This window comes from Tinamus guttatus, unplaced genomic scaffold (genome assembly GCF_059628265.1).
Source record: "Tinamus guttatus ecotype Peru unplaced genomic scaffold, ASM5962826v1 Tinamus_guttatus_pri_ptg000226l, whole genome shotgun sequence".
NCBI classification, from domain to species: Eukaryota; Metazoa; Chordata; class Aves; order Tinamiformes; family Tinamidae; genus Tinamus; species Tinamus guttatus.
In genome coordinates, this window is record NW_028288760.1 from 1,444,990 (window position 1) to 1,469,470 (window position 24,481).

Below are 24,481 nucleotides of genomic sequence, written 5' to 3' on the forward strand. Positions count from 1 at the left end.
TGGAAAAGTTTGTGGGGCTGTTGCTGCAGCCACGGCAAGTTGAGTTCCGACACCTCAGGATACAGCAATAAAAACAGTATCTGCTGCCAGGATGACCAAATTTGAGGAAGGAAGGGAGAGCCCTGTGATTTGAAGGGAAAACCATGGGAGAAAGGTTTCCTTTTGCTACACTGCAGGGAAAACTACTTGTATCTGAAAACCTGGTGTTCTGTGTGAATGCTGCTGCTTCTACTTGGTGCAATCTGCTATGGCAAAACAGCTGTCTCATTTGGAGTAGCAAAAAATTCACTCACATCTGTATGCAAATGTGGTTGCCTGCTAGATGGGAACACGAGTCTGAAAACAGCACATTTACAAAACATAACACTACAAAGTCCCTTGGTCTCTGTGGACAGCTACATAGTACCAAGCTGTCACATGAAACACCACTAATGAGATGTTCTTTGGATTCCCCACAACCACAAGTCTCCACCCCTTAAAAGTCTCCTGCTTCCATCTGCTCTGCAGCGCTGCACTTTGAACAGCCACCATCACCTCCTGGCTCCACAACGGCAGGAGCCAAATGGATCATCCAGCAAACAGCCCGTCGGCAGCCTACCCCATAAAGATTTTTCACTTCTGTTTCTGTAGAGGGGAGCAGAGCCCATTCATCCACTTCAGGTCTTCGAAAAGGAAGGTGTTGGCTTGGAGGAAACATCAACTTGTGCCCTTTATCTATTTTACCTGAGTAAATTAAGACATACAGGAGGAACAGCAAGGAGCACCAGGAGAGGGTATGCAGCTACGGAAAGCCCGGTGGCACTTTTATACCTTCTTCAATCATCCTGAATTGTGATTATAGTTGACCTTTAAATCTAGTGGATCAACCAATCAATTGTACTGGAACAATGTTTTATACGTGCTTTAGGAGCACGCTCATATTTAATAAAAGGAAATGTTCAATGTCTGCCTGGTGTAGTCATTTTATTGCGCTGGAAAAGTTACCAAGATTTGTCTCAATTGATTTTACCTGCAAGGAAAACACAACATCAGAACTGCAGCATCAGCAAACACTAAAGGTCCTGGCTTCTTGCAGGATGAATGCAATATCAATAGTTATTAGGATGTATTCATAGAAGGTACACAAGAGGGATGGAGAGAAGATGCTGGTAATCTCACTTAATCCTAAAGCAGCCCCAAGTCAGGTTCTTTAGACTGTGGGAAGAAAAAATATATATATATCAAGTAATCCCACCAAGGTTCCTCTTGTTTTATGGTGTGCTTGGCTTTCGAACCTGTCTTCTCCTCTGCTGTTACTGTATTTTACAAGTTACACCACCATAAAGCAGTTCTAATCACTCCATTTCCCAGCCACATCAATTGCTGGGTTGTTAGGGACACAGTTACCCATTACTTAGCAGGGCCAGCAACAGGTTGTGGGAAGATAATCCTGCAGAACCATGAAGCAGGACATCTTCTCATTTGATATTTCCCTGAGTCATCTCAAAAAATGAAACAGTTACTGCATAAATGTTTTATTTATGCAGTCTGTCTCAAGAGCACAATTCAGATTAGTTCCAGAGCCACAGCTCAAGCCAGTTTTATTTCCTGGGAATGTGCAGGTGGCAGGAACCACGTGCTCAATTCTAGACTACAAATGAAGTTGCATTTCATCAGGACTTACAACAGGGAGGGTACAGATACGCACAAGCACAAAAAGCCATATTCACAGCCCCAAATGTACCTGTCTCCTTTCGCAAGTAAAAGTATGATTCAAAAGTGCCCTGCTCTAATAAAGGTTTTCATAGGAGACGTTTCAGTTATCCAGCCCAACAGGATCAACTATGAAATTTTCACTAAAGTACCAAGAGAACTGTGAGAAAGCTATGAGGACCATAATTGATCTGTTTGACTCTTCCTGAGGGCCAACCAAAAAAAATATGGGCTACTATAGTCTGTGCTAAAAGGAAGGGGCTTTTGTGTCACCTCCCATGTCAGCTTTTATTTCAATTGATAAAATAGGCCTTAAAAAATAACCCAGAAGAGACTTCAGTATCACGGTCCGTAGGGTCCAGAGTTCCCCCCACACCATGTAAAGTCGGCAATGGTGCAACTCCTGAAACCCTCATCCTTCCCACCCCAAATCTCCCAAAATATCAACACCCATTTGTGTTCACACTGTCAGCAAGACAGCAAATTCTTTTGCTCAGAAAGGCACTAACAAATACCATTTTCTTCTGTGCTTACTGTTAAGGCTAGGATAACTTTGCAATGGCTTTAATGTCTGAAAACTGGCATCAAATATTTCCCTCCATATTGCGGGATGTCCAAAAGAATGAGGAAATTGGACGTGACAGGTTATCTTTTGCTTACCATGCATAAAAGAGCTTGCGGATTTGATCAGTTCTGCGATCTATGAAATCTCTACAGAGAGCTTCAGGAGCTGAGCTATGCAGTGCAGCCAAATTAAAAAAGAAATGGCACCGAGCAAACTGAAAATGCTACACTGAAATTTCTGAAAATACAGGATTCAACTCCAGAGCAAAACCGAACCATAAGGCACGCCAGAAAACTTGTTAAGTCTCAGTGCAGAGACAACTGCAGGAAAACTCTAAATAGAACCCAACAGAAAGCATATGGGTAGGGCAAGGAACATTAGAATAAAAATCCCACTAATGGTGAAGCATCCAGTGAATTTTTTTTTTTTAATAAAACAGTTCTGTAGAAAAACATATCCAAAATGAATGAAAATCTAAGGGGAAGAAAAAAAAACCCACTATTGTTCTTTTCAGTGCAGCTTATTTGATGTAAACGTGACATTTTCCCTCATTTTCCCTGAATGAAAATTATTTTAACATAAAGAAAAAGCCAACTTCTGATATGAGAGCACCCAGTAACACTGGTGTAGTTGAGAATGTCACGATTTCCATCAAAAATCTGTTTTGCACAGATTAGGAACAGCTGTTTCAAACTGAATTAGACTAAAACTGGAAAAAAATGCTGTTAAAACCCCAAAACTCTGTATTCTATACATAAAATAATGTATTTGATTCAGTTGTTTTATCGTAGTGGTCAGCCAAAAGAGGGAAATAAAATTAACATTCGAAGATTTCAATCATCATCTCAAAGACTCCCTCATTTTTTAAACTAAGTTGCTTTTTATGTAGATTTATTCCTTTGAGCATTTGGAACAGGAGAAATGTCAAACAGCTCATATCACAGATCCTTGGATATTTTCAAAGCATGGACAGCTTAGAACAGTTTAAAAGACACCTGAAGACTCTCTGCTCTATTCCACATCCTTCACATTTTCTGTAGCAGTAACTGCATGCTGCATTAAAGAAAACATACTAAATCGCTAATGTGATGGAAAGATTAAAATAATTCACTTTAACCCGATACTTTTGGGTAATAATATATGTATGTAGTTTATTCCCCTCTTTCAGCATGTAGCACTAAATCAGAGTGCAATGATTCGGGGGAGACAATGCAGCAGCTTCTTCACATGCCTAGAAGGTCTGGGGTAAGTATTTTCAACACTAACTTCCACAGGAATTACAGTTTCATATAATAAATAAATACATTTATTTGAGACTAAACCATAAAATGTCACATTGAGTTGCAATTCCTTTGTGTCTAATATGTCACAGAGTACACAGAGTGCCTATTTTACCATGGCACTGCCAATTAGAGAAGCTTAAAGAATGTAACTACAACAGGCAAATTAATCAAGAATGGTGCTGCTTTTGAATGTAACCTCTTCTTAAGCATAAGCCTGAATATCAAAGGCCGTTGTGCTTTTATTCCATATTTTAACATGGAGCTGTTGTACTCTGCTTTCCAACCAAATTTAAGGCATTGTTGGAAGTGTTCTTAGTGCTTCAACATGTTCTTTACTTTTCATAATACGATGATATGTACTAATTCCACCCAATAAGTATTCTGCTTATTTCTGTCAGCTTGTCAGTATATCTGCTTTTGAAGAAAAGTTATCTGGGAACAAGCCAATTCACAGGCATAGAAAAAAGAAGTACATTCCAAGAAAGGCTTTTTTAACTCCCTAAGACATCTAACAAGCGTGCAACTACAGTCAGGAGTGATTTCAGCTTTCACATTATTCACAGTCTAGCTTTAGGCGTTTAACTGGAGTACTTAGGTTCTCGACAAACTCAGTGGAACAGCAGAGTACGATTGAACACTTCACACTAAGCCAAAAACCTTACAAAAGAACACAACACGCTAACTACAGCACAGGGTATATCAACTTTTGATCTTCCTGGGATAAGATCAAAAAACGCAAGACCAGCACCTGGTAGAATCGATCAACTGTCACTAAATCTACTTTTATTAAACCAGAGCAGGTATTTTTCCTCACTCTACTGTAACTGAACGTAAATCAGTGGTTAAATGATTTCCTCTATGGTTTTGTTCCTCGCACAAATGGAAGCCCTATATTCAGGGCATTTAAAATTAGATAAAACAAACGGCTACATGCTGGGGCCAATCTTGTTTTGGCCAAGAAAATGATAACATATACTAAGAGATCATCTTCAACTTCAGCCTCCGGGATTTTTCACTCTATTTTTGTTTTTAATACAAACTTATGCCAACAATATGCACCACTGCAACGAAAGGAGCCTGAATTCAAGTAGTTTTGAGTGCAGAGCTCATACTCATCCCATACACAGTGCCATGAAACTACCCAAACAAGAGGTCTGAATGACATTTTGATTATATACAGCTCCTACCAAACATTATCTTCCATTTTATTAGCTTCTATGTGATTTCCATCTTTTATAGCCTATTTATCAACAGTATCTGATTAAGATACACCTGGGAAGAATCAAACTGCTCATATACAATTCAGACAATTAAGTCGCTCTGTGAACGGGCTGATGGGATCAGCTTTAGTAACTCCAAAAGAGAAAGCCCCAAAAGATCAGAGAGATGAGTGCACTTCTGCATAAACCAACAAACAACAGACACACCAGAAGATCTGACAACAACAATAGGGGAGAGCGACAGGGTGAGATCATGAAAATTTCCATTTTATTTGATTTCCTCTAGAAACTATAAAAAAATCTTTTCCATATAAAGAATAAAAATGGGCTGCTTATCACCTCTATCAGTTGCTTTATATTAGTGTTCGTATTACTTGAATATCCTTCATATGAAGGTCCCCAAATGCTTTACAAACACCTTCAATTTGCCTCAGAGAAAGTGAGGCATAAAACGTCCTTTGAAAAATACTTGGGGTTTTTCATTTCTCACTCATAACCTGTGGGCTGCAAAGGCGTACTACACAGAATAATATATATAAGTATGGTTTCTTTTGCAACACACTAAAAACTTGCAGTTTATTCCCAATGAGCTCTGAATAATAGGGGCCAAACCTTAAGAATCTTTTTTCCTAACATCAATTTACAGGCAAGTCCTGTTTCTTTAGGTACGTGAGATTCTGGTTTTGTATCTTATGACACAATTTAAGACCATAAATTAAGTGAAACAGAGGTTTAGATTAACAATCGAAATAGGAAAGAAAATAAGAGAAAAGAATAGACAAACATCTTCACAGAGGACAAAACCAATCCTGGTTTTGGATTTTTAGTCCAAGCTTCCACACAGAAAGGAAACCACATGCTAAAGCTGCACCTTCTTTTAGTCAAGAAACTTTAACAAGGCCAAAGTTAAATTGTGTCTGTCCTATGAAACAAAAGGCAGCCATTTTCTGCATTTATTAATTCCTGTCCCATTCTTGCGAGTTTTTACATACATGAGGACTACGAACCTTACACAAACTTAGACAAGGCTGGGGGAGGACAAGGAAGTCAGCTCGTGCTCCTTCTCTCTGCACAGTGCTTTGTTGGGGCAACCCCAGGGCACATCCTCTCTGCCTTCCTGGCGATCATGCACTGGAGGAGAGTTGGCCTTTCATCCTAAGCGGCACAGTCTGAGCCACCAAGATCCAGGGAATAAATCTGAAATACAAAGAAACACTGGGTCCGATGCCTTCTTACCATGTCCTTCTTGTTCTGGTGCTCTCTTCTCATACTCTTCAATTAATTCCAAGACAACAAGAACTTCCAGTTAATCTTTGCCACATTTCTCAGATTCCAACAGTGGATTCTTTTCTTCCAATCTACTATTTGTATCATAACTTATTCATCCACACACTTTATTTTCTGTGTATATATATATAACTTGGTTTGAATAGAATTCTGTAATATAAACAAGTCTTTAGTATAAACAATGTAGTTTTAACCAACTTGGTTCAATGACCGCATCCATAGCTTAGGAGTGGAAAGTGATCATCAAATTGCTTGCAAATTATGTAATTCAGCCATCCAGTGTGAAATATGTAGTTTCAGCAGAGCGAAAAAGGAAGTTGTTGAGAAGAATCAGAAGGGGTCGGAAGGCTTTTGGTTCAAAGCAACATCAATCATTTCTATCCAAAATAGGCTAAGAGCTAGAACATACTTATCAAAACAAAGAGAAAAAGAAACAACCAAAACACTCATTACCAAATAAAGGTGTTGCAAAGCATGAAATAATTCCCACCAGCTGACAAGGGGGCTGTGATTTATAATAGTGTGTATTGATACATCACTTCTCATAATTAGGAGAAGTGAGACCAGTACACTGCTCACAGTGTTATTTCGAACAGAGCCTTGACAAATCCTGTTGAATAACAACAAGCACCAGGCACAACAATAGCAAAGCACCGTATCACTCCCCCCGGCTGTTTCGGGCTTGAAAGGAAGTGTTCTAGCAAAAAACGGAGTAGGAAAGCAACTGCTGCTAACCACACACAGCCTTGTTCCACCACAGCGTCCTCGTGCAAATGATCATCATACGTTTGGAAAAATCACAGGTATAAAACACTGAAACCACACAGCAGAGTCCCAGTTCCCCCAAATTCAGATGCACCCTCTCAATAAAAACAGAAAGATGCACGAATGGTGTTTAATGCTCCTAAAAGATGTTGTTTTACACAGGATTTCTAGGAAATATAAATCCCATCCAACATGGGGGTGGACAGCAGATCCGCCAGTGCTTTTGAACCATTATTTCCCTGTTTTTTTTTTTCACTTTGTTTTTAATATTTCCTTCAAAGGAAATATCCTTTAATATCTCCTTCAAAGCTCACAGACTTTGAGAACATTTTTGTCCTGTATCTTTCCTGCTCTAATAATTTAGACATACTGGTGGATTACTTTAATTTCTACATCATTGTACAATTTTTTTCCTCTTTTTCAGTGCCTTTTTCCACCAGTACTGCAATATCCAAGATAATACGCATACTACCTGAATTTCTCATTCTTCTCTTTGCTGGACACTAAAACCAGACTTCCAATAAAAAGCCACAATGTTCTCCAGGTATGCAGCTGAGCAATAATTAATAACTCCTGTGGTTGGATGCAATGAGGTAACCACCTGTTGCCTCTTCATTAGGAAAACCAGATCATTAATATCATTCTGAACAAGCAATGACTTTTCACCAAAACATTTGCCTAAAAATTCAAAAAATTGCAATCCGTAAAGGGCATTTTTCCAGACTGTCAGACAAACAACATTAGTCACTAACGGGATAATATCTGGCACCTGCAGAACATTTCTGTCCAAAGAACCCAAGGCACTTGAGACACATTTAGACTAGAAACTCTGCCGAGAAGTAGGTTAAATATTATTATCCCATTTTATCCTAAGAAAAATGAGGCACAGAAGATTCATGCATCTTGTTCAAGGTTACAAGGAAAATTAATAAGAAAAGCAAGAATAGAATCCAAGTGGCCCAGCTCCTATTTTGTACCCTGTGTACAAGAACACACCAATACTCCTATCACCCACTTCTCCAGCGGGAGGAATATAAACCCAATTCCTTTTCTACATGGCGAAATAGTAGCCTTGCCACTCAGCTTCCCTCTCTCAAACACTGATTCTGTACTTGCAAAGTCAATTAAAATACACTTTTAAGAGTGTACACTTTTAAGAGAGTGTATTTTAACACACTCTTACAACAGAAATGTCCTGGAGGGGACTTAGAAAACAAGCTTTGTTTCAACGGAAATTTTAGTTTGTTTTTCATTATTGCCTTTGGTGGACAAATTAAGAGATTTCAGTCATTTCAAATCTTGTACTGAGTGAATGAAACTTGAACTGAAAAGTTGGCCCCACGTGCAACAGTCTGCCAAAATCCTACAGTGCTGCATTTTTACAGGAGAAAGACCCGAAAGGACAAAATCTGGGCCATCTGCCTGCAGTCCCAAAGAACCGCCAACATCATAATTCAGTTACGCTGGCCATGCTACTGTAAAACTACATTAAATGCAAAATGTTTGAGCTCACCCAGAAATTAAAATTAATGTTCCCTGGAATGAGTATTTCATTTTACAATCAAGGCAAGAATGTTACTTCAACAGTGTTCCTCTACTATTATGGTTAACATTTAATGGCATTTATTGTCATTAAACTCAATATTTGTGCCTAATCAATACTAAGCTACCCAGGGCAGTCTAACAAGTCTGGACTTTCTCTACAGGCTCTATTGATTTCTCCTTTTTTTTTTTTTGAACCCTACAACAAACACAATTTATACAAAAAAAATTATCAGGGAGCATATCAAGCTAATTTAATAAATAAAAATTATATATTCCTTTTCTCTTTTCTCATGTGACAGAAAATCATTTTAACTCATTAATGGTAATTATCTCAACAGTTCGATTTCAAAATTACAAAAAAAAAAAAAAAACAAGGAAGCTATGAAGTAATAGATTTAAATCCAAATATTTAATGTATTTCAACATGCAGATCGACAGTAATATTCCTTCAGTTTTTATTCGCTACTTTTAAATAAATTCATGAGAATACCTATGCGATTTTGCTCATTTAGAATATTTACACTACCACTGATACTGTATAGTCCACGCAAGTTGCTAAAACTTTCTTCTTGTGGGAAAGTTTATGAAATAATCTGACTTAAATCACACTCGCCTAGATAATCACAAAGTCCAAAAAGGGGTTTGGGGTTCCCCCCGCCTTTTTTTTTTTTGAACTGAGTAGAGATAACAGCATTACCAAATGCACTATTAACATAATTTTTAACTATGATCTCATTATGATAAAAATAAAACCAGCAATTCTCAAACTGTACAGGCAGTACCATTCGAGTGCAGCAAATAGATGAACGTAACTCTGAAAACAGAGGGGCACCCGGCACTGTTCTTCAATGAAGTGCAACTCGAGGAAAAATTGTTTTAAAATAGTATCACCTATTCAAGATATTAATTGTTCTGAATTTCTCTCATTTATATTGCTGTTTTCTAAATCCTTTTAATGCCTGAAAACACACTCTTTACTGGGAGGGAGTAGGAAAAAGAAAAGGAAAGGAGGTTTGTAGGAAAAGCAGTGCTGTCACTTGCCCCATAAGTTCCACTACCACTACGGTTGCTTTCACCAGCTCGAAGGAGGCCGTTGCCGTGTGTTGTTATCAATGTCAGTATTTCCTAGGTTTGGAAGAGTGATTCTACATCAACCATTAGTTTGGTGCCTTAGACACTTTGCAAGCATTTTTCAAAGCTTGCAAAAATCTCTATCAGTAATTAGTGCTCAAATCTTGTGTATGAGCTACTTGAAAGGACCCCCGTAGGAGAGGCACAACTGGCAGTGTAAAAGCACTTGCCTGGCTCCACAAATAATTGCTGAGTATTTTCTGTTCCACTGGAGTCAACCTTAACAGGCACCGCCTCGGGCCTGCACAGGCTACTGCATGCAGATGCTGTGCCAAGGGCAGAGAGGATGAAGACGTACACGGACAGGCAACAAGCTCACTAGAGCAGCAAACGAAAACAAAAAGTTTATTCCACACTCCAAGTATGAGCCCGAGACTCCAGCATTCCACAAGCGTGTATCCACCCCGATCACCAGCTTTGCTATAGCTGAAGCAGCCAACAATGCTCTCACAAGGTTTAATAAATGGATCATCTACGGGATATGTATTACAATACAGACCTAACCACATAATCAATACTTTTTTCCCCACAAAGACTCTTCTCCACGCAAGACTGGGGACAAACATTAAGAAATGCCTGCTTGCTGAATGAATGATGCTCTCACAAATAAGAGCGTGTTCTCATCTGCTGCAGAAAATGAGAAGCAGCCTGGAATTTCAAAGGCCAGTGTATAGGCACTCGTTAAAAGTGTGTTGGACTACAACTAAAGCAAGTCCTTACCCTGTTCTGTCATAAATGCGAGGCCATTCTTTTCAATTAAAGACAAATCAAAAGTATAAACTGGTTAGTATTTCACTGTAATTTAATGAGTAGCTTGCAACAATTCTTTTCACCTAAACTTACAGCTGAAGTGATCTCTCCTGTGGCAGTTTCCCGTGAATTTTAATATGATGCAATGAATCAGTCTCCGGTGCCAAGAAGTAACAAAGCATTACTCTGCAGGCCAGGCACTGATTGCTTTTAGTATCAGCCACACACATGCAGTACAGTAACCCTTGCAACTGTTACTGTAATATTAGATTTATTAGCTGCTCAGAAATAACATGCACAATACAAAAAAGGAACTACCGAGATAAGCATAATTACTAGACACAGAAATTAACAATACTTACTAGGCAGAATTGGTCTGTATTAAGAAATAATCTGCTGATTTCTAAGAGTTTCCCAATTTACCAACAATACTGAAGCTGCATTATCTACACACACAGAAATAACCTTTTTTTTCCCTAAGATTATACCTTCAGGATTACATTAGAGGGCATATAAAGATCCCTGTGGGAAATAATACTTCATTACAACGAAGAACTCAACTTCTCTTAACAAAACTGAAGGGAAGGAGAAAAAAAATTATCACGTAGACCTAGCTACTGGCTCAGCTTGTCTGCAGAACCTCCCCAAAGTCCAGGTAATCTACCTGTATGGTTTCTACCAACACAAAGTCAGTTAGCAAAAACAAAGACAAAACTGTTTAGCTCTTGCTTGCAAACTGATCAACTTATACTCCCAGTGTTTATATCAGCTATAGCTTGCAAGCTCTAATAAATACCTGTAAAAGTAAGTTCCTTTACAGCTGCCTGTGTGTGCAATTAATACATTTGACAAGCTGTTGTGTTCCCAAACAGCTGCTTCTATTACACGGACAATTCCACCATCTGCAAAGCTACTGGATAAACTACAGTAAGTAAATATCAGGATAGCAGGTGCTAACAAATAATGAGAGCTGCCAAGATAACACACTTCTGTAAGAGAAGTTTGAGTTTTTCCACTCTGCTTTTGTGTATCCCTGGTACAGTCACCCTTAGGATACTCAGAAACACAGGGCGACTAGCTTTGTGACTCACAGGAGCAGTAAAATGAGTTTTTAGAGTAAATGTCTCTGAAACCAAAATGAATGTAAGCTACCTCTGCTACACTAAGCCAAAGCATTAGATATGTAAGTTGCTACCTGGAAGCAGGTCTCCTCAAAACACATAATCAAACACTGTTACACAGATTTATCATTGGTAATTTAAAAAAAGTTAAATACAGTTAGGAAAAGTCTAATTTCTTATGTCTATATTGACATCTTAAATGGAAAATTTCATACTTAGGATTGTGAGTATGGAATCTTCACCATGCAGCATTGCTACTTAACTCAAAAACCTTGTCCATGCCCATAAGGCTGAAACAAAGCTGCTATTTGCTACGAGAAGCCTTGACCCTGCATCAAGACAAAGATGCTAATCTAAACAAATAGCAACTATCCCAAAATTGAGCCTCATGGCCATTAAGAGCAATGGTTAATATCACCCCAGTTGATACACAAAAAGTTTTTATTTGTGTAAACAATTTTGCTGTGAGAAGATTCGCATAGGTAAGTAGGATGTACATTTAGATTTATGAAACTGAAGTTTTTACATATTTTCATGTTTTTTTAAAAAATAGACAACTTGGAGACAACGTGGTAGAACTTGGTAGTATATTGTTTTAAAGAATGCCATGAGGTTATCATGCTTGGGATGTTGGCGTCAGTATATTCTTCAAGAACTATCTGAGAATACCACTTCCAAAGCCAAAATACTACTGCAAATGGATGAATTAAACCCTCAGTTTGTAACCAAACAGACTATTATAAAACTATATTACTAGATTACCTTATGGAACGCTGCTCTTAACCAGTTCAACACTATAACTGCTTTGTTTTAGATTTTAAAAACTAGCAAAGCCTTTTTTCTTTAAAAAAAAAAAGTGCAGTATTGCAGTATATTCAGATATACTGAACAATGACTCACTTCTCACAAGACAGCCCATTTACTGCTGACCTTTTATTTCTTACAAGTTACCGCTCTACCAGTCTTCATGTGTTTTATAAATAAATAGCACATATACTCAACATTTAAAGTCTTTCTGTTCATTTCCTTATATTTCCTGGATGTCCTTCTGGAATTGCACCATAGCCCCAGAACACGGCTCCATCCATCCTCCCCGGCAGCTGCATGGCTATTCATGCCATCAGTAATGCATGAACAATCAACGAGAGAGGAAAATGCCCTTATCTCAGCTCATCAAAAATACAAGCAAGCAAGCCACAAAGGGGTCACAAATTAAAAATTAAATGCGGACGGGCAAAAAGTGTATTGACACATCACCACATCTAAATCCTCCCTTCCAAACAACAGAAAACAACCGACACACATAAGAACAGAAGGTGGTCAAAAGCTGTAATGAAATAACATTTATTCAGAAAGTATATTTAGCAATGCAGAATTAAGCAGCTCTATGTGAGCTCCACTGCAATCTCTGCTGTGAATGGCAAAGCCAGCAGCTAATTTCCTCACACTGGTAACACCACATCTGCTATTAGAAACACAGGAAAGCTACCCATTTCCTGGCAAACAAAACACCTCCTGGGTGCTACAAACCCTAGACAGGACACAAGTTTAGAAGAAACATTAGGTAGAAAATAATTATTTAAGTACAACTGGAACGGTATGGTTCACTTTAGCCATAAAACATAACAGAACTAGAAGAATAAAATACTGTGCGTGCATATAAATGCTCAGGAGAAACACAGTATACTAAGGTTTTCTGAAAATGGCATGCAGTATTATGAAAAACAGTTCTTGAAAGATGCTTAACACTAAGTTAATTAAAAAAAAATAACCTCCACTAGAACAACTCTGCCAGCACTATCTCATTAACAGCAGATACCTAAATGTTAGGTGCTTCTATCTTTTTTGAAAGTAATAAAATAAATTTTTCTTCAGTGCCAACAATTTTTTTTATAAGCAACAGCAAGCAACACCAGGAAACACAAAACATTTCTCAGTAAATAAGTATCTACTTAGAAATCCTTCCTTTCATCCATTTCCCAGTCACATCACATTCCCATCAGTGAACTTTAATGTTAACACACACTTGCATTCTGAAAAGTGATGTACAAACATTATGGTGGGGTTTTAATTTAAATCTGAGTAATACTACTGCAGTTAGCTCAGTTTATAACAAGAATTTTCCCACCAACATCTTATGCAGCCTGAAAGTCTTCCTTGCTCATGTATCACAGTAGATATTTTAGAGTGGAATGCTTTTGTTTTTTTTTTAGAGTGGAATGTTTTTGTTTTTTTCATATTTATTTTCATATTTATTATTCTTGCTAACTCCTGCTGTCTTGGACACAGTTTTACCTTGGAGATCAGGTGCACATGGTTTTAGCAGCAGCAAACGGCTTGGAAAGCCATCAAGATTTCTGATGATAACTTCCCTCTAAATCCCTTTTCTAGAGATATGTTCAGAGGCGATGTGAGCTCTCAATTCTCTGTTTTCACATTCCATTGACTTCTGCTACAACATTTACTGTCCAACGCAAGGGAAAAACACACTTCTGTTTGACATTTATGAAAGACAAGGAGCTAAACAGCTAGCACAAAGTACAATTTCCCTTGGGAGGTAACACTCCTTCAGAAGAAACAAGAAAATACCTTCATTCTGCTCTAATCTCTCCACTCAATTAAAATACCATTTTTATCCTTCGAAGTGCACTGAGATGTACATTATACTCTCCAACTTCATAACAAATTTAGCAATTTGGACAGTCTCGAATACTCAGAGGTCTACTGTAGCACAGATCAAATGTTCTGTAGGAATACCAATTAAATTATGGAGGTCTATAAGCAGCCAGTTATTTAATATTGGTATACTTGTTACCTTATTTGACCATTTGTAGGCTTGAAGAAGCTGACTGTAAAGAGGTGTTTTGTCTTGAACAGGATCCAGGCTCAACAGTCCACTGTTGTGGAGGGGATGGTTCTCAGATGGTTTACCAACTAGATTGCTCAGACGCTCCAGTTCACTGAAAGAAAACAAAACAGAGCCTTTTAATGTCAGGGCTTAAGATACATATAACTGAGATGTACAGACCTACTTCAGGGACAGCAATCATGCACAAACTAGGCATCTTTTGGGCAAAGCTTTCTCCCTCAAACAACAAAATGCTGACCTAAGCACCTCCATTGATTACAGTACTGTATGAAAGTAGAAACCTTTTTCCTCCCCATAAAGCATGCAAATGTCTCATCATTTCATTAAAAAACTAGTAATTAACACGTAATTAATGTAAACACACATGACTGATATTAGTCCTAGTCCCAAAGATGATCCTATAAAACTTTTCAACTACTCTAATTAAGTATGTGCATTCTAAAGTCACAGGCATGGAAGTATCTCCTGTTTTTAGCATGAGCAGTTTTTATGTCTGCGGACCTGTATAAAATTTCAAACTAGAGCATTACAAGCACCACCTTCTCCTGGAAAAAAAAAATTCTACTGAGAAAATGATCTATTATTGCTTCACATCTCATTTGTCAAACACTGCATTTAATAATAACAAGAGTTAAGCAATTTAAAAAACATGCATTAATCAACTTGAGAAATGGCCACTTTACACAGATGTAAATGCAGGTTTTTGGATGACACGACTAATCAGATACCTTTCCTTTTAACTCCTGAACGTCAAATCCTATTCTGATTGAACTTCACAACTTCCACTAAATTAAGAGTAGGATTCAGTTCCTTACATGAATGACTTATGAAAATCTCTGAAAAGAAAGATCTCAAATATCTCAGCTGGCATTTAATGAAGCTTATGGGAATAAACACCAAAGACCAGGGAACTGAGAGTAAAGAAGAAGCTTCTACAGTTCCCTGCCACAAAATTCACTTTTATTAACAACCATTCCTCCAAGTTTCTAGGGCCTACCCTCTTTCTAAGGCTCTGATGCCTTAGAACATTAACTTATATTTCTTGACACAAGTATACATCAAAATAAATGGAAGAAATATGCTAATTACAAATTTGTTGGACAGGGATCCCAGTCCATGCTTCTATGAGACAAGCTGAAGTTCACGGATATATTTAACTTTGATGTACTTTTTTTTTTTTTTTTTTGCCTCCACTCGCTACCTGAACTCAATACTTCCCAAACACATTACACAATATCCAATATTTGGATACTATATAAGCAATAGCATTTTTTAAGTAGTTATGTTTCCAAAAAAAAAAAAAAAAAGACAAATATACATCAAAATACCACAAATATATTATCTGGCAAAGATTCAGGAAAGAAATGGTCACCAAGGTAGTGATAAAAGCATTTACTCAGTGTTCTGAAAAAAAGAGGTTGAAAAGCAAAATAACAAAGTTTGATGATGATGCTACTCCTAAGGTGGGAAGGACAAGGCCTGGCCACAAAGAGTTGAAAAAGAACTTCACAGTACTGCAACACTGAATGAGTAAGGGCAGTGGAGAGAAGTGTAAAACACTGCACACAAGAAAAGACATGTCAGAGCCCACTCCTATTTAATATTGTCCAGCAGCAAGATTTGAGGTCTATAGATAGCTCTAAAAATACTAGCTTCATGCTAAGATGCAATTAAAAGAACAATAAAGCAGCAGGATTACTTGGAAACAAGCAGAAAACCAATCAAAAAAAACATTAGGCCTTTAGGGCTTGGTGCACCTGCATGCTGGACACCATATGCAGGTCACCATCCCTATCACCAAGCTACAGAAAGAACTACAGGACAAGGCAAGAAGCAGGACCAGAGGGGCACAGCATCACATCAGGAACAAGAAAAACCTGGAAAGGATAGAAACCAAGGGATTGCACGGAAATCTATAAAGTTGGGTAGACAACACTAATAACAACAACTGTTGCCATCTTTCCTAAAGAGGGAAAAAAAATCAGGAAACAAATATTATTGTCAGGTATCACCATTCAAACAAACTCAAGGAAAGGCATCTTCTACCTAGAGAACTTGTTACTGTGGAACTCCACGAATGCTGAAGTTTGCACTGCTTGAAGAGCCGCTGGACAAATTCATAGAATTAAAATTAAAAAAAAAAATCAAGGTCTAGGACCATGAACAACAAGATTTCTTGCTCTTTAGCCTCTGAACTCCACTTTACTAGAAGACAGAAAGTATCCTGGGAAAGCATCACCATGAGCTCAGCTGGTCCAGGGATGGCGGCTCTCGGTAGGGACCCGATGGAAGCCACTGGATAGTGGGGTTGTGCGGAAAATCTCGCTGTCAAGAACTGAATGTCCAAAAGGAGACAGAGGAGTCCTAAAACTTTATTCGAATAAAGGGAGAGTCCACCGGGCATATCCCTGTGGGGTCTCTCAGATTGCTGGGGGACGCAGCCCCCCTTTTATCCTAATTTCCCGACCAAGGGACGCCCTCTCCTTTTCCCCATTGCCAAGGTACTCAGAAGTTACAGCCTTCCCGGCCCGCCTACACCGAACTCCGGCCTCCCGCCATCTGTTCTCACCTGAGCTCACCAACTCCTTTGTCCCCCTTGCTGAAGAATGTGGGGCAATTGCCCTATTTCCCTCCTTTGTAAAGGCCCCATCTCCTTGCAGATGGCTCTTTTTGTCCTTCTGGGCTCATGGCTCCACTCAGTCTCCCCTCCCTTTGTCCTGCTCTTCAGCCAAACTGTGGAGAAACCCCCTTATTGATGAATACAGAAACTTGAGCATTCCGCTCAGGGTGATCCTGCAGGACGGCTGTCCCTGTCCCCCTGTCCACCCACATCAGCGGTGGCCTCGTGGCTCCGCACCGGCCAGCAGCTCACATGGAGCCGCGCACACCGCTCCACTCGCGGGGACTAACTTGGGTAATAATACAGTCATCCTTGGCCCATTCAGGTGTTGCTGGGCAATTTTAAGCAGTGAAGTGATTATTTTCAAGTTTTTGTAACGAAGACTAAAAAAAAAAAAAAACACGCAATTCCCTAAAACCAAAGGCAATCCCCCAGCTAAAGAAAAGCAACCAAGAGCTTCTTCTTAATGATAATGAATAATAAATAATCATATCGGCAGCTTCCATCCTTTTGGAGGCTGCAGAAGGGGAACACGAGGGCAACCCGGAAGACCCCAAAACGCCACGTTTTCCCACTCCTTTCCCCCAAACTTTCTCCAGGAGCTGCGGGAGCTGAACCGCCGAGGCCCCGCTACGCAAGGGAGGCTCCGGGGCCCAGCCCCCGTCCCGGGCCGGTTCCTCGCGCCGGCCAGGGCTCCAGGAGGAGAAGGAGGAGGAAGGCGAAGAGGGGAGGCCGCGGAGCCCCCGCGCTTACCCCAGGTCGCGGCTCACGGAGTGCAGGCTCTCCTGGAAGGCGGCCACGAAGCCCTTCTCGCGGCCCTCCAGCGTCTCCTTGTTCCGCATGCCATCCTTGAGGCAGTCGAAGACGCGCGTGACGCTGGAGCGCAGCGCCTGGATGGCGGCGATGGCCTGCGAGAAGGCCTCCAGGTTCACCCCGGCGCTCAGCACCCCCTCCGCCATCTTAGCCCGTGCCCGCGGGGGCCGGCCTCCCCGCGCGGGGCGCGCTGGGAAATGTAGTCCGCGCCGGCGGGAGCGCGGCGCACCCTGGGAAATGTAGTCCGCGCCGCTTGGGCGGGAGCGGGGAGGCGGCAGGAGGGAGAGGCCTAGAGGCAGCCGTGAAGCCATTAAAAAAAAGGGACACATTCGCTTTAAGAGGGAGAATACTGCTCCAAGCCAAAAGCGTGCACTAAACTTTGTAATATTAGAACTGTATTACAGCCCCTAGCTCAATGGTGCTCGTAGCTCGAGGTGACAGGACAAGGATCCGGCCTCGGTTGCCGAGATGAGCAAAGTTCAGAAATGTTGGCACATCCTGAGGGTTTTAGTGCAGTTTGAGAGGCTTCTTGTGCTCTTGATGCAGTTAGCAGCTCTTTTCCCCCTCTCTCAGAGCACAGCTAAAATAAATAGAGCTAAGGTAAACAAAGCACTACCCTGGGCCATTGCCACTGCACCTGAATTAAAATTGTAGAAATGGCCTAGATATTTATTTTGGAAGCTAAGAAAACAGGATAACAGCCTCTTTCATAAAGGTACTAATTAAATTCAGTGAGTGCAGTTCGTGCCAATCAATTAAACCCTGTGAGGGAACGTGCAAGGGTGTTAGTGAGTGAAGCCATGTTGCCTGGGGTGAAGAATGAGAAATAGTTAAGGGTAGGAATAGTTAGGATTTAAGAACTTCTCCAACAGCTAAAGATAATAGCTAAAGTGGAGAGCAGGAGCTCTGGTTCCTCCTCTCCTCCTGTTTTCTCACACAGGAGGAAAAGACTGAATAAGCTGGTGTGCTCATTTGCAGGATGTTTCCTAGCCTCAGTAGCTAAAAGTAATATTCCTCAAGTGGCATCTTACCCAAACCAAGGCAGTGTCCTAATTTCATCTTCCTTAGCCACTACAAGTATACCACAAACTGGCGTTAGGGATTTAAGGTAGAGTCTCCAAGGGGCTGATTAAAAACAAAAAAAGCTTTTTGCCTGAAAAATCACTAGTAGAACATAAAAGCGAGAATCTGACTGATGTTTGTAACATCCCCAAATCCTTACCATCCGACAGCTGTTGAGTGGGCTCTTGCAAAACGATTTGGGTGGCCCAACATGGTCTTGTACCCACATCTGAACAAGCGTCAGAACTGACATTTTTATTGCTTCCATCAGAGGTTCAAGGACCTAGTGATCTCCCTCTAAAAGGAAAAGAGGAAGGAAAAAAAAAAAAAAAAAACTTTTAAAGCATGTGTGTTATACCCACATTGCATAATGCAGTGTCATGTAGAGCTATGCAAAAAGCAGCTGCAGTCCTGGGAGCAGCCTGCTCTGTTGGTTCAGCATCCTGACCGCACTAATGCGCCCTGCCTCTCAGCGCTGCTAATTAGCGCTGGCAGCCCGCTCTGCTAACGCGGCTGTGCTACCGCTAGCCCAGTTAGCCCCACACACTGCTGCGCTGTGCCACGTAGACAGGCTAAGAGGGGGAATTGAGAAGGCTGCAGTGAACTGCCAGTTCTGGATCGGTTCTGCGGCTAAAGAGAGAATTTCATTTTGGGTGCTGTCAGTCTCATAACGTTCGTAGCTCTGAAGTCACTTGAGAAGGAAGGGGGGGAAGGAAGCAGCAATCCAAACTGGCAGCACATGCAGCCTGACGGGGAGGCGCAGCAGAAGCCTGTCTGGGGAGCACAGATCTGAGAGGAGCCTTTCGCAGCAGAGCTTGTTCTGCGATAGCACTCAGGCTGCACCTATTAAGAACCAAGCGGGCTGTAATTAATCAGTGACACCGAAGGGAGGGTATTGCTTTCAGAATCCTTCCAGAGGTACCGTAAACAGGAATTTGTTAGGGAAGAAAGCATCTAACTAGAAATGCTTTCTCATTAAAAAGAAATTAATTTTGTCATCAGGAGAGGCAATTAATATTGACTATTTGGTTTCTTACCACATGCCCAGAATCTCCCAAGGAATGAGAAGACCCACTGTTTGGAATAACTGACATGCTCAGAACCAATTGTTATCTTCTCCTGCAACAGAGAAATGTTGGTATTTATTCTGTGGTAAGCTGGACAGACATTCATCAGCAGGGCCACTGCAGGTCTTCATACTTCATTGCTGCATTCCTGACAGCAGTTCAAACAAATACAATAAACCAATTTTTGTTTCGGTTCAAATTATTGCAAGGCTGAACAATGTAATTCGGTAAAATATTCTTGCCATTTCTATATCCTTACTACTTTTCCAAGTTTCGAGTCAGCTCACCACAGAGTTGCCTCCACAATGCATTATGGAAGGAGAGGAGAAGATCCTCCCAATGGGAAGGGAATGGATGCTGCCTCCTTTCAGACAGGGTTGGAATAGCAAGATGTTTCCAGGTGGGAAGAGCCTGGTTCATCAGTGCTTTCTCTTCATGTTATTTTCCAAATCATAACCTCCCTCTATGGCCAGGAATAGCAGACAAGGATCTTATCACAACCTTTCTGATAGAAAGAGTAATATAACGAACCAAACTGATCACGGTATAGCTATCTGAAATAGTTATCAGGTTTCCTGCAGGATGAATGGCACTGGCATAGTGTTGTTTTAGGCTCTCAGGAGAATTGGCTTCTGTTAGAAACGGTGTTCCCCCAAGCACAGCACACAGAGAAATGTCTGGAGATCTTCCAGTCTGCTTAGGGGCCACTCACAGCAAGAACTACAATTTTTAGATGGCTATTCGGTTGCTTATATAGAGGAGTTTCTGGGTTTTTTTGCTTTTCTGTTTGTTAATACAGTTATGAAGCATCCACATCATACACACACACACAGAAAAAAAAATCCAGCATGTAACAGATTTGTCTGCAGAAGCACTAAGGCCTGGATAGGTTATGACTCTCGAATTCCCTCTTGTCTTGTGGAGCTGGCACCCTTGATGTCAGTTTTAAGACAATTCAGAGAGATCTGCCGTTACGCTTTGCTGCTTCTGGAGTTTCAGCCTCTGGGGAAGTCAGCTTAACACCTTATCCTGGCACTGAATTTACATGAAAAGTGTAAAGCAAAATACATAAAGTAAACTGTACCCAGCAAAACTCATGGTGTTATTTTATGCATGCAGTATTCCATCCCAAAATATGTCAAATTTTACTTGCAAAAAGAAAAGGCTGCTGTTTTCTTCTGTATGTGTGCTCTCTGCAGAGAAACCTACTCTGCTGTTTCTCTGTACTCAGCTGTACTTCTTTTCTTTAAAGACTCAGAGATCTAGCGTGGAGTCTGATGTAAATCCGAATAGGAAGAAAATATCATTATTTAAAGGCTACATAACTGCTTAAAATTAGAGCTGTGAAGGCATCAAAAAAATACCAGAAATCACAGATGGTTTGTAGATAAATTCACATTGCATTTAGTCCACTCAACATCTATAAAAAAACCTATGCTTTTGCCTTGCTTTTCAGTCTAAATGTTGATGCCTGCTCAAAACACTTCTTACTTTAAATTGGGCTTTGAGTCATGTTCTGTTGCCCTATACATTCAGAGCCTCGTCACTTTGAAAAATCTGCACAAATACGTGTATTTTTAAATTATGTAGTTAAAATTTAATGTATTTTGCACATTTCAAAATGACAACTAGCCTGAGCAGGTTAAATGGGGATGAAATAGTAGAAAGAACAGCCAAGTAATTCTGCAGTATGCCAGTGCCTGAGCCAGAATGACCCACTTGCTTGTTCTTGATTATTTTGATGATTTTGCAGTATTAGAGGCAGTTAAGCTAATTGTTTTTCCTATCTGAGGACTGCTTGATCAAGCTTTGACATCATTTGTAATATTTCTCTATTCTATTATTTAACTGGTTAAAATTTATTTGCCTTATTTTGCTCCTGGGCTGTATTTTCAAATACTGTGCCTTTTCTCCTCATTTTTTGCTCTGACACTGGTTCACTCTGGGGAAAACTCTGCTTCCATTATCAAGAAGGGCCCAGATTTGATAAAACCATTCCAGGGTCACTGCCTAGGAGAAGTCAGCCCGTTTTGGGTATAATGCTTGGCTCCTTCTTATCAATTTATTTTTTCAAGTAGGAGAGAGAGCTTGAAACATGAATGATTATTCGATATAATGATTGCTCTCATTGAAAAGGCACATGAAAGTATTGGGTGGTTGTGTTTCCTCTGTTATGACAGTAAATCTGGTGGAGTTCATGGTATAATATATGATATTTGTCCTCACTGGGAGCAAACTCTAACATGTGGCTGGGAAGAGCTGAGGTTGCTTTTCCCATTCTCTTTCAAAGCCCTTCATGGCAACAATCACTGCAACAAGCTGAGAGGCCTCAGAACATAACAAAGTGTTCTAAAATTCCTGAGTAGTAAATATTATTTAATGCCAAGTATAATCTCAGGCCAGGAAGGCCTCAGATGAACCAGTTTCAGGCCCGATTTCAGCACTTACCAGCTCTAGTCCTCCTAAATGCCAATGCAGCAAACTGAGCAACCAGTGCTACCTTCAAAGCTTTTCTCAGCCCATCACCACTTGGCAAGTCATTTGCTGTGGTACTTCCCAGAAAAGCTAAACTACTTTTCATAACTCTCCATTCTAATTAAACAACTTGTTGGCTTTTATAATCACCTCTTCGTAAGTCAGTCAGTCTCGGTGGGATTTTTAACAGCCGAAGCTGTGATTAAGCATCAACCATCCTGTGACAGCAAGGTCTTATTCTTTGCTATTTAAGTTTTCCTGCATACTTTCTTCATTTATTTTTGCTTTCAGATGTAAGAGGGAGAGTTCAACAACAAAAAGTACAGTCAAATATGCTTAAGGCTAAATGAGGGTATGGAAACAGGCAAGGTGATCAGTTCTAACAACTTAGATGGGTATTTTCTGTCAAGCTACTTCACACTCTTTACTGTTCATCAGCCCATTAAGGACAATAAGGACAGCCAGCCATCCTTTCCAACAGGAAGGGACAAAACACACTAAATAAATCAAAGTTCTGTGGGATATGCAGAACTTCAGCACTTCAGCAACTCAGTACTTTGTCTTGACCTTTCTTAGAGAAAGAATCTGAACCAAACTAAGTAGATACTAAAGAACTGCTTAAATTGATAAGCCTGTCTGCAGTCCTGCTGCCCGCTTGAAGAATGAATTTGTCGGGCAGCTAAACTGAACTCAGGTCACATAGTCAACAACTAAAATATCATTTCCTTTAGCAAATGTTTCTTGATAAAATATCTGTCCTGCTAGAGCTGACCTATATTCATCACTTCTGAAAACACCTCCCATCAAGGAGGCAACTGCTGCCGAGATAAGAGTAGAATCCACATGGACAGACCCTTAACACAGAGACCTTAGACACTTTTCCCTCAGTTATTGCCATGCTCATTCAGTTATTTTTCACAGCGTGGGGCCCGTCACCCCCAGTGACTTCCCTGCGGCTGTGAAATCCTAAATCCCGTGTCTAAAACCACCGCACCATCGGGAGCAGAGCCAAGGAGCAGGCGTGCAAGGCACAGCCCTCCTGTGGCCACCCAGGCAGGCCAGCCAAAGCCCTCCAGGGCTAGCCGAGCTCTTGCCAGAGCTCTCTTCAGCCCCGTCAGCAGATTCAGAACCAGCTGGATTTCCTCCAAAGGCTGCTGGCCAAAAGACTTTGCCTTATACCTGGGCCAATATGGTAAACTATGTCCAGTTAGCTCAGGAAAAGGTCAGAGATGCTTCAAAGTAAAGAAAGGCCATCGCTGGCAGCAGCGTCCAATTCAGAGAGATATATTATCCCCAAAGGAGCAGGGGAAAAATTCCTTGTTTGTTTTATTCTGCATATTCCACGTAAGTAACCTTGGGTGCCATGTGTTCTGTGGCATTGAGCTGTGTTTCAGCAGAAGCAAAATACAGCCAGTTCTATCTAAAATGAAGCTTTATTATATTTTCCCCTCCTAAATGAAAGAAAAGGATAAACAGGCCGTCACTTCCTGGAATTTGCAGGTCCAGTTGCCTGCTTCAGTGTTTAAGGTCTCCAAAGAAAGCAGCATTCATCTTCCCTCTTAAAAAAGAAAAAAAAAAAGGAGGGGAAAAAAGACAGAAAGAAAAGATTTTCCTTCTCTCTAGAGATTATTTAGTGCTCTGTTATTGACACTGCTTCTATTGAAAGATTTAAAGATAAAAATGCAGTGTATTCAAGTGGCGATCATTTTTCATCGTCACTTAGTGACAGTACAGCCCGTAGTCAATTGCAGCAGATTTATCTTTTCTGCTATCGATCGTGCATGGGGCTAAGCTGCTTGCAGGTACCTGGCTGTATCTCTTCTGCCCTGCCACAAGAAATGCAAAAGGAGAGGACACGAGCGGTGCCAAAGAATCTTGTTTCCATTCTAGAGCTGTTTGATTATTTCCATTTAAGCAACGAGATAAACAAATTATCTCCTCGCAGTTTATGGACACTAGGCATTTCCTGCCAGGAGAAAAGAGGCTTCATACACACACGGTTTTCCTGTGTAGCCTGGGCTCCTCAGTGTCACACCAAACTGGCTTCAAACACTAGAAACAAATGGAAACTTCGGGTATCAGAGGGAGATCTTTTGGGAAAAGCAGCGCTGCCCTTCAGTTCCCTAAAGCAAACCTCCCGTTACCTCCCATGCTGAAGCTGCTCTCTTGTAATCTTATGAATATTCCCATCACATCCCCTTTTTAAAGCCAGTAGA

General features: G+C 40.5%; 1 protein-coding gene across 1 annotated transcript in view; it reads right to left on the reverse strand.

The window, feature by feature from the left end:
• Positions 1-17,813, reverse strand: part of MED27 (mediator complex subunit 27) — an 80,094-nt gene extending 62,281 nt beyond the window's left edge. Inside the window, exons 1-2 of the mRNA XM_088525291.1 lie at positions 17,602-17,813; positions 14,175-14,319 (exon numbers count right to left, since the gene is read on the reverse strand). Coding sequence (XP_088381417.1) covers positions 14,175-14,319; positions 17,602-17,807 — 351 coding nt within the window. The 5' untranslated portion in view covers positions 17,808-17,813. The remainder of the gene's footprint in view (positions 1-14,174; positions 14,320-17,601) is intronic.
• Positions 17,814-24,481: the final 6,668 nt, after the last annotated feature.